The sequence below is a fragment of the Terrapene carolina genome, unplaced genomic scaffold (genome assembly GCF_002925995.2).
Source record: "Terrapene carolina triunguis isolate 2854851 unplaced genomic scaffold, T_m_triunguis-2.0 Scaffold33891, whole genome shotgun sequence".
Classification (NCBI taxonomy): Eukaryota; Metazoa; Chordata; order Testudines; family Emydidae; genus Terrapene; species Terrapene triunguis.
In genome coordinates this window covers 13,514,107-13,525,055 of record NW_020698242.1, presented here as the reverse complement: position 1 = coordinate 13,525,055, position 10,949 = coordinate 13,514,107, and the positions used below count along the sequence as shown (strand labels likewise).

Sequence of the window (10,949 nt, the reverse complement as noted above, 5' to 3'; positions counted from 1 at the left end):
GAGGTCGTTGTGCACGCGCGGCAGGGCACGGAGAGGCCGTTGTGCACACGCGCCAGGCCAGGCGGCAGGGCACGGAGAGGCAGCAGGGGCCAGGGGCCGCCATCCCAGCACACTCTTTAGTGTGTTCTCCATCATGTTCAAAGAGCACAATTCCTGCGCTGCACGGAGTGGGTGTCCCAGCAACGCCCATACAGCAGCTGGCGGGGCTGGACTCTGGGGAATGAATGTGGATTCCCTGTAGCCGGGGACCAGTGATGAGAACCTGGGTTCTGGGGACTGACCCCTCCCCTGAGCCACGTCTGCCAGCCTGGGGAGATGGCGGGGGCAGACCAGGGCTAGTCTGCGCAGGGTGGGACGGGCTGGGGGGCAGGAGGAGACGGGCAATGGGAATTCGGCCCAGACCTGGCCGGTTGTGAGCCATACCAGAGCTCCAGAGGACGTGGCAGGACCCCTCTCTGGGGCAGGTGGGGGGCAGCAGCGTTAGAAATACGAAGAAGAGCTCCAGACTGGGGGAGCAGAGCACCGGGCAGCTCTCTAGAGACAGCTCCTCCCACAGAGTGCCAGGCTCCAGAGCCCGTCAGACGGGTACATGTGCCTGAGGGTTTCCTGGCAGAGCCGTGTGGCACCGAGGCAGCCAGAGCAGGGCACGGTGCGGCTCTGGGGGCTGCCCCTCCCTGTCCTTTTCCAGAGGGAACGGCCCAAGCAGGCCCAGCCGAACGCGTTCCCCCCTCCCTGCAGGCTGCGTGAGCAGCAGGACCGCTAGGAAGTGCAGAGCCGGACCGAGCCGGCCGCACTCACCGTGATGGTGGACTTGCCGGCGTACTTCCCGTACTTGAGAAACAGCGGCTTGGTCACCCGCTTCTGGGCCACGATCTGGAAGGGAAGATGATAGCATGAGTCAGGGGGAGGGAGCCGTGGGCCCACGCGATGCCCTGGGGATGGGGGCAGGGGACCCATGGGCCCACGCGACACTGTGCGGGGAGACACGGCCACGCCAGTCTCCCCAGGGGAGATGGTGGCACAGGAGTCGCGCTGGAGCATGAGCGGCCCCAGGAGACACGTTGCCATGGGAGTCGTCTCGGGAGAGACGTTAGCGTGACTGGGCTCAGGGGACACGGTGCGTGAGTCACTCGGGGGACACGAGTCATCCCGGAGGACGTCAGCACAGGCGCCAGTGACCCCCTGCGGATGGAACTAGCGCTGGGCCAAGCCTGTGCCGCACGCTGAGCTCCCCGGCCCGGGCAAGGGCTCGCCAGCAATTCCCAGGCTGCAGGGGAGGGCCTGGGGCTGCCAGGCTGCGGTTTCATGGACAGTGCTTGGCCTTTACAGACAGTCAGTGCTCAGACGTGCCAAGCAGCGGGACTGCCTGAGAGCGCTGAAATCGCTCCCTTCTCCTGGAGCTCAGGGCCATCCCTGCTACGTCAAGTTCTCCCCAGCCCTGGCCACGTTAACCCGCAGCATCGTCCCTCCGCTTTCCTCTCGGCCCTGGGGATTTCCAGTCCCACCGGCAATGCCATTAGAGACTATCTGGGGCTTCCCCGGCCCTGGGAGGTCAGCGTCCTCGGCCGGGAGCGCTCAGAACTCCCACTCCTAGGGCGAGCCGCTGATCGCAATGACAATATCCCGCAATGTGCAAATATGGCGGCGATACGTTTCTGGCACCGCTAAGCCCTTGTGCAGGCCGCCCTGAGCCACCTTCCCAGGCCAGGAATGGAGCAGCCCCGCGCCCGGGAGCAGAGAACGGTCGAATGGCAGGATTCCCCCCCCCAGGAAACACCGCAGCCCTGCTGGGCCACAGCCTGGGGACAGGCGAGAGGAGCGGCTCCCAGGGGACAGCCAGGACGAGTACCTGGCCCACGGTGCACTCCATGCCCCCCAGGAAGTCGTCATCGTGTGTCCCGAGGCTGGAGTGCCCGTGACTGTCGTACACCTCGAACCGCAGCTTCTGCACTTCCTCAAAGTAATAGTCCACCGTGAAGACCTTGGAGAAGACGGGGTGCAGGTTGCTCTTGATGATCTCGCTCCTGTCCACCTGGAGGCCAGAGGAGAATCAGGGCCCAGCCCAGCAGCCCTGGAGACCGAGGGCCTCTCCTGATCCACCCAGCAGCCCCGGCAATAGCAGTGCAAGCTCCCCATTCTCCTCACCTCACAGGGTGCCCCCCCACCCGCCCACAGGGCTGGGGCGCCGTCTCCAGGCCCCGAGCCTCTGCCGCGGAGACTGTCAGCTGGTGCCAACTGGCGTGGTGGGCTCAGAGATGGAGCCCCCTGTTCCCAGTGGGGAGACCACTGCCTCTTTTCACCCACAAGGCAGGGCCCTCAGGCCTACAGCCCTGTCCTGGGGGCGGGCAGGGTTCTGCACAGCACTAGGGCTCTGGCGCTCCGGATAAGATGGCCCCGTTACGAGCCGGGGGAGGGTTTTCCTAGCTCCCAGCGCCACAAACTCCCCCTGGGCATGGAGAGTCCAACGCCACCACTTGAGGGTGCTTTGCCAGGCGGTTGGGGAGGACGGGGGCAGAAGGGAGCACTATTCTGCCCTTTGTAATGTCCAAAGAGAAGCATATTTTTTTCCGCCGCATCTTCCCGGCAGACGAGCAGCGACTGGTTCTCCACGTGTCCGACCTGGATAGCACCAAGATGAACCCAGTCCCTGTTCAGGGTCAGGGCCTGCAGCCCCAGCGCCCCAAACCAGCCCTTGGCATTGTGTGGGCACAGCTCTGACAAGGGGCTTTGTTCTTTAACTGCTGCCAAAAACATGGCAGGGGGAGCAAGGCTTGAAAAGGTAGGTTTTGGTAGGGTCTACACAAATAGCCATTTTTAAAACACGTCTCAGTTTTCGAGCGGCAGAATTCTTGGAAATGCCCTGCACCGAGGGCTTTTCCCCTCCCAAGATCCCAAGCTCTACATTTGTTTTTAACGCCGTTCTAAAAACACTTTGAACGTAGGTAAAACGCAGGAGCCAAATCAAACCTTCGGCTCCATCCCTCCCGCAGGAGCAAACCCAGCGTTTCTATGAACTGCCGTGAACGAACCCCAGAGCTCACACCGAGAGAGGGATTAACTCTAGGCTGCCACTTTCTCTTGCTGCCCCCATATTCCCGGCTTGGCGGCGGCTGGGCCGTGCCCCGACGTCCCCTCTGACAGGCAAGCTGGCTTCACACTGGGAGGCTTTGCCATCCCCCTCCCAGGAAGCCAGAGCAGGGCCCAGGCCCGGCCGAGTTACTAGCCACCCCGGAACATCAGCAGCTCCAGAATCCCAGAAACCTGCACTTTTAAGATGTGACCAAGTGGGACTGTTCTTAATGTTTTCGTCAGTTTCCCCTATGCAGTTCTTAAGTATCTAGGGGGTGGGATAAGGGGGTATGGTTGCTGCAGAGCAAAGGGCCGGGGTACATAAATGCCCGACACTCTGTCTCCTAGCAACTGATGGCCTGGGCCCCTCCTCTGCAAAGGTGCCAACTAAAGGTGTTGGAGACAAAGGGATCAGGTGACCTCCTGGCCCGGGGAAAGAGACAAAGCCCAGAGAAGGAGGGGCTGGACGGGGGTTGGAGTTTGGGGCTAGCTGGGGACTGGAAGGGAGGGCAGACGGGGGTCTGCCTCGCTGGGCCCCAGAATGGACCCGGCAGAGGGGTCCCGTTCGCTGGACCTACAAGCTCTGTTTTAGACCATGTTCCTGTCATCTAATAAACCTCTGTTTTACTGGCTGGCTGAGAGTCATGTCTGACTGCGAAGTGGGGGGTGCAGAACGCTTTGGCTTCCCCAGGACCCCGCCGGGGCGGACTCGCTGTGGGAAGCGCACGGAGGGGCATATGCTGAATGCTCCGAGGGCAGACCCAGGAGGTGAAGCCGTGTGAGCTTCTTGCCCTGAAGACGGTCTGCTCCGAGGGAGAGGAGGCTCCCCAAAGTCCTGACTGGCTTTCTGGGGAGCAGTTCCAGAGCATCGCCCGGGGACTCCATGACATAAGGAAACTGAATAAAACGTCTCAAACCACCCTGAACATGGACTCGTTAGTGTTGGGAATGCAGATGATATGCTAATGAGCTACTCGATTGTCAATGACTCTGGGAAGCGAGAGCTGCGTGTGTGGCCAATTCGCTTCTCAGGACCAAGCCTGGGGTATGCAGGTGGCTCTGGGTACTGAGCACTAGGGGGCACTCTTGGAACTGGAGGGTATTTGTCCCAATGGCTCATCCTACTGCCTCGCCCAGCCAGCCCTCCCCCCTCCGGTCTCTGGCTCCCCCAGACTCCATTCATCCCATGCAGCGATAGCCAGGGAGCTGCCCACTGAGGGGGCCACGCCCGCCGTTCTCGGTGGGGCAGCACCTCCTCCAAGCGACGGCCATGACAGCTTTGCCACCCCTCCCTGGAAGCTGGAACAGGGTGTGATGTTATTGACATAATCTGGGACCATATAGAACATGGTTGCAACCAAAGTCCTGTAGTGGCACCAAATCTTGTATAAAGGGGGTCAAATGAGGTGTCAAGACAAGGTTATGGTTTACTGGTTATGATTATGCTGTCTATATGTGTGTCTCGATTTTGTAGTTGAAGTTATGAATATTGGCTTTATACTGTCTGTATTTCAAACTTATGCTATGCTTCTGGGAAACTTCCCAGACAAGCTGGTGTTAGCTCTGCCTAGCCTGCTTGATGGCCCATTAAGGACCATCAGCTATAAATTGACCCATTGAGAGAAGGCAGATACGCCTTGTAACTCAGCAAAGTATGCAGGGACTGGCCCATGTGACTCCAGACTCCATTTTGCTGTAATTTTCCACAGTAAGGACAAAGAGATGTTCTTACACCTGGAAAAGACTATAAAAGGCTGATGCCTCATCTCCATCTTGTCTTCAGTCCTGCTTCTTCACCTCTGGAGGGACTTTGCCACAAACTGAAACTCTGAACAAAGGACTGATGACCCATCCCAGCTGGGGATGTTCCAGAGACTTAATTTGAACCTGCAGTTTATTTCATCACTGCTACAAGCCTGAACCAAGAACTCTGCCATTACTGTTTGTCATTGATTCCATTTAACCAATTCTAGCTCTCATCTCTATCTCTTTCCTTTTATGAATAAACCTTTAGATTTTAGATTCTAAAGGATTGGCAACAGCGTGATTTGTGGGTAAGATCGGATTTGTATATTGACCTGGTCCGGGGCTTGGTCCTGTGGGATCAAGAGAACCTTTTTTTCTTTTACTGGGGTGTTGGTTTTCATAACCATTCATCCCCATAACGAGTGGCACTGGTGGTGATATTGGGAAACTGGAGCGTCTAAGGGAATTGCTTGTGTGACTTGTGGTTAGCCAGTGGGGTGAGACCAAAGTCGTCTTTGGCTGGCTGGTTTGGTTTGCCTTAGAGGTGGAAAAACCCCAGCCTTGGGCTGTAACTTCCCTGCTTGAAGCAATTTGTCCTGAATTGACTCTCTCAGTTGGGTCCCGCCAGAACTGCATCGTTACACAGGGCCCACGCCCCTGAGTTACTAGCCACCCCAGGGTGTCAGGTAGCTGGTGGGGAGCACCCCACGTTACGGGCGGGAGGGGCGCTCATTCCTCTCCCTTGCGGGCAGCGCCAGGGGAAGTTACATGGGCAGAGAGGGAGCACCCGCTCCTCCGGGCTGCTCAGGCCCACCCAATCAATGTGGGATCAGCCCTGTGCATGGAAATGGGCCACGTGCCTGGGTCAGAACCTGCCGAGAAGGGACCCAGGAAGCCCCAGAAGCTGTGGGGAGAGAGAACAGGATTCCCCGAGAGGGGTGAACCCTCTCCAGGGGCAAGGGGTTCCCTGCCCCCTTGCTCTCTGCTTGTATCGTCGTCTTTCCCCCGGGCACATGCCCCACCAGCAGCCCTGTCAGCACAGTGGTGGGGGGCAGATGGGGACCCTGCAAACATTGGAGGGCTGCGATCTGGATCCTCCGGCAACTCCCGGGGATGCTGGGCACAGCCGGCCCCTGCCTGGGCACAGCCGGCCCCCCCGGTAGGTGCTCTGGCATGAGGGAGCTGCGCCCAGCTGTCACCAGTTTCAGCCGGGAAGACTTCGTGATGGGGACTGGTAGAGGGACCGATCTCCCATTCGCCAGCCAGCCCCTGGCTGCGGCCCTGGGCTCTGAGCCGGGGTGGAAGGATGGACGCAGGATCGGGACCCTTCGTGGATGTGCACAAAGCCAGGACGTGGAGGGCTCAGGCCCCACTGCCAAGGCAGAGGCCATGGGGTCCCGGGTAGGAATGGAGCTCAGCCACTGGAGGGGACTCTGCAGGGCTGGAGCCTTTTCTCTCGGGATTATCAAGCTGCTGCCGCAAATCTCTGTGCCGGTGTCAGTCTGCTGAACAGACACACACAATTTGACGGCTTAGCAGACTTAGCTGCAGCTTAAGCCCCCTGGCTGCTGTTCCACTGGGGGCTCGGATGCACAGCACAGAAACCAGCATGTTTTTATCCTTCCCTGCACTTGCTTTGCATCCGGCCACATCACCCCACCACGCAGCTGCCCCCGCTGCCTCTCCTCACCACCTCTCACCCCTTCTAACGGAGCCCAGAGCTGGGAAATTGCCTAGCCCATCACTAGTGCTTTATTCAGCATGCAGATCCGTGTCTGCCCGGGGGCAGCGGGTGCAGATCCATGTCTGCCCGGGGGCAGCGGGTGCAGATCTGTGTCTGCCTGGGGGCACCGTGTGTAGATCCGTGTCTGCCCGGGGACATGGGGTGCAGATCCGTATCTGCCCGGGGGCACCGGGGGCAGATCCGTGTCTGCCCAGGGGCACGGGGTGCAGATCTATGCCTGCCCGGGGGCACGGGGTGCAGATCCGTGTCTGCCCGGGGGCACTGCGTGTGGCAGAGGGTGGGGGCGAGAAATATGACTGTAGCAATGACTAATCTGAGGATTTAGAGAGCATCTCACTGCATCCCGGACCCGCTAGCCGGGTGCTTTGTCTTCCTCCGGCTCACATGGACGCGCGACAGGTGGGCCTGCCTTGGAAGAATCCCTGGGAGAAGCGTTATCCCAACGGCTGATCCCCTGGGTATTCCTCATCCCTGCCACCCTGCCAGGTCACAGCACGGCCCAACCAACCACCCGTACTGTGGGGCACTCAGCAGGACCGGCTCCAGGGTTTTTGCCGCCCCAAGCGGCGGAAAAAAAAAAAAAAAAGCCGCGATCGCAATTGCGAGCGGCGGCACTCCGGCGGCAGCTCCACCACGCCACTTTCTTCTTCGGCGGGAATTCGGCAGCAGCTGCTTCCCTCTGAGAGGGACCCGCCACCGAATTGCTGCCAAACAGCCCGGCGTGCCGCCCCTTCCCCTTGGCCGCCCCAAGCACCTGCTTGCTGAGCTGGTGCCTGGAGCCAGCCCTGGCACTCGGCCACATCACATCCTGGCCACTGCCGGACAGGGCCGAGTCACTGCCCGCTGATATAGAGCCAGCCAGCCTGAGTGGGCAGTAGGTCAGCGGCTGTTCTCTGTGTCTCCGGCCTGGACCAGCGCAAGTCTCGGAATCAGGTGCCAGTTTAATATTATTTATTGGGATGGGGCTAGCACCGGGAGGCCCCAGCCCTGGCACCGTTGTGCAGGGTGCTGTACAAAGAAAGTTTGCAGAAGAGAAGAATGAGGGGGGATTTGATAGCAGCCTTCAGCTACCTGAAGGGGGGTTCCAAAGAGGATGGAGCTCGGCTGTTCTCAGTGGTACCAGATGACCGAACAAGGAGCAATGGTCTCAAGTTGCAGTGGGGGAGGTCTAGGTTGGATATTAGGAAACACTATTTCACTAGGAGGGTGGTGAAGCACTGGAATGGGTTACCGAGGGAGGTGGTGGAATCTCCTTCCTTAGAGGTTTTTAAGGTCAGGCTTGACAAAGCCCTGGCTGGGATGATTTAGTTGAGGTTGGTCCTGCTTTGAGCAGGGGGTTGGACTAGATACCTCCTGAGGTCCTTTCCAACCCTGAGATTCTCTGATTCTATGAAAGAAAACAAAGCCAGGTCCGGCCCCAGGGCGCTCCTCTTCCGGGATTATTACGAGACACAACAGGTGGCTAACCAGACCCGTGGGGATGGTGGGGGCAGAGGGCAGGTCACAGCCAACGTGGGGGCGTTGCATGGACATGACTGAACACTCCGGCTCCCGAGCAGAGCTCTCGTCCCACGGAGGCGCTCAGATATTTGATTGAAACGTGCTGTTTCCAGGATCGCTTTCCCTAGCCTGGCACAGGAAGGGAACCCACAGGGGCGGGGAGGTGGGAACTGGGGTGAATTCCGCTTTATAGTCAAGCCAGCTGGAAAGGCCTGGAGATGCTTGGCCAGCTGCACTGGGGCGCCAGGGATGCCCACCCCATAGCACCTGGGCTCCAGCATGGGGCATGGGCGAAGTGTGCCCTCGCCCTCGATCCTCTGCTCCCTGTCAGTACAGATGGGGAACAGGATTCCTCACGAACTGAACGGAGATTCCTATGAAGGGAAAAGCACCTGGTTCTGCTACGGGGTGAGCCCTGGGCAGCACGGCCCCACGGCCCCAGAGGAGGGAGAGACCAGAAGGGGTTCACAGCAGCTCCCTGCAAAGCGCACCCCATTCCAACACAGGAACCTCTGTTCATTGCAGCCCAGCACTCCAGCCCCCACCAGGAGAGAGCCTCGTGGCCCTGCCCTGCGGTATCCGGCGGGGAGAGGCTCGGAGATTAGCAGCGACCACGGCATCCCGTTCCGTACTGATTACACGGCTGTGCTTTCCATTCAGTGCCTGGAACAAGGATTTCAATATGGCCGTTATCAAATCTCAGCTGTGTAGCAATTGATTTCTAGGAGCGTGTTTATCTCGCAAAACCTCAACGAAGATTGTCTCGCTAATGAGCTGGGATGATGAATTAGATGCAATAACTGGCCGGGCTAATCTCATTGCACCGCGTTAGTACATTGACAGGGCACTCAGCTCCCAGCGTTACACATGGGGGACTCCCTGCCCGGACGGGGCGGCTGGAAATCCAGCTTCTCTTTCACCGCAGAGTCGGACGCCAGGGAACCAGGTGGGAACCAGGTGACCCTCTCGGGCCAGCATGGCTGTCCGCTGTGGAGCATCAAGCTCAGGTTCTGAAGCCAGGAGCCAGTGTCAGGCTGGACTCAGGAATGTGTAAAGCCCCAGCGGTTCTCCGGGGCGGTGGAAATGCCCCAGCTCAGCACCTGTTTTCTATTGATTTTCGCAGCACTTCAAGTGCGAATGGCAGTTTTATGATACAGCGCAGATCGGCTCCAGCAAAGAAATGAGTCTCCATAACTGCTACGCAGGCACATTCCAGGGACGGGCTCTGGGAGACAGGAGCCCCGTTCTGGGGGTTGTTTCACAGCATCCTGCCTAAAGCCCTCCCGCCTCTTGGTTTGAATCTGCTCCGTAGCACTGCCGTGGGCAGGGGCAGCCTGGGGCACGTTCCACCTGCGGCAGCTGCATGCCAGTCGCGGATAAAGTGAGGGGTCAGGGTGCCCCACCATGGCTCCATGGATGTTATAATGAGTCCGTAGCCACCTAGGCCTTCATCTTTGTCACTTTGCTGCATACTACAGCCACACAGAACAGTGGGGATGGAACTGAGAGCCTCTCACTCCCAACACCCAGGCCCCTCCCGCTAAAGGCGATTCCCCACTGGCCATGAGCAGTATAGTACCTATGACACACGCGGAGCAGGTCTGATTCCATCCATCAGAGGGCACCCGAGTCTGTGGATGGGAATTACAGCCATCACACGAAGCTGGAAACACTCAGTTTGTTTCCTCATGACTCTGCAGCAGGGCTCTGCCGGGCCGCTCTCGTCAGGTCTGAGGAGGCCAGATGGGGGTGTTCCTCACGGCCAGCCGGGGTCGCCTTCCCCTATTGCTCTCCTGAGCCTGGCCTGGCATATGCCCTCCCGGTACTCTCGGGTGCTCTGGCACTGCAGCTCACTAGCCCCTCCACCCGCCCGTCCCTAGGGGCAAGTTAATCTCTCCCTTTGAAAGCAAACTCCTATTGCCTCTCCCAGGCCAGATGCCCCATTAGGCAGAGCTCTTGGCAGACAATCCGGGGAACCATTAGTGAGCGACAAAGGCGGCCAGAGAATCAGCAGCGCACGCGGCCCCTGGCTGGCCCAGCCCCACCCCAGCAGCTCCCACACACTGAACTGTGCCCCCGCTGGTCCGGAGCGGACCCCCACCTGCGATGGTGCTGCACCTACAGAGTGATGTTGTGGCACCTTTGCTTCCCGTCCCCTGGCCCTGGGCTCCCCGGGGACTAGGTCAGCCCCCAGCACAACTTAGAGCAGCCTATGGGAGGGCTGCTCTCAGTCAGACCCACTGCAGTGGGCCCCAGATAGGGTGACCAGATGTCCTTATTTTATAGGGACAGTCCCGATATTTGGGGCTTTTTCTTATATAGGTGCCAATTACCATCCCGATTTTTCACACTTACTATCTGGTCACCCTAGCCCCAGAGGGTTATTCCAGTAGGTGGGAACAGCCAAGCACTGCGGGGTTCGAGCACGGCCCCTTCTGGCCCTTGTCCCTCACCCACTGTCCCCCTGCCCCACATGCAGGGCAGTGGCTGTGTGACGCCCTCGCTGCTCAGAGCCACGTGCCCGCGGGAGAGGGTGGCAGGGAACAAGGAAGCAACTGGGTCCTGGGGGCGGGTTCCCGCAGCCCGGCTGTCCGAGGGGAGCAGCTGCGTTCATCAAGCCAGTGCGCAGGGGAGGAGAGAGGTTCGGGGGAGGGAACAATGCTATCGCCATGGAGAACATCACCGCTCAGCTTGCAGCGCTGAGAAACCACTGCTCCAGTGCGGCTGGCTCCTCCACGCCTCCCTCCCCCAGCTTCCCGGGCATCCATCCCCAGCAGCGGGAGTCTCATGGCCCATGCTCAACTGGAGCTGGCCTGCCTCCCAGGAGTGCTGGGATTTACTGGCAGCTGCATGGACCCCCCCGGGAAGGCAGCACTGAGGACTGGAGCCC

At 59.5% G+C, this 10,949-nt stretch overlaps 1 protein-coding gene across 1 annotated transcript in view; it reads right to left on the bottom strand.

The window, feature by feature from the left end:
* LOC112103467 (copine-7) overlaps positions 1 to 10,949 on the bottom strand; it is a 33,272-nt gene that overhangs the window by 14,426 nt on the left and 7,897 nt on the right. Inside the window, exons 2-3 of the mRNA XM_026663631.1 lie at positions 1,850 to 2,032; positions 799 to 873 (exon numbers count right to left, since the gene is read on the bottom strand). Coding sequence (XP_026519416.1) covers positions 799 to 873; positions 1,850 to 2,032 — 258 coding nt within the window. The remainder of the gene's footprint in view (positions 1 to 798; positions 874 to 1,849; positions 2,033 to 10,949) is intronic.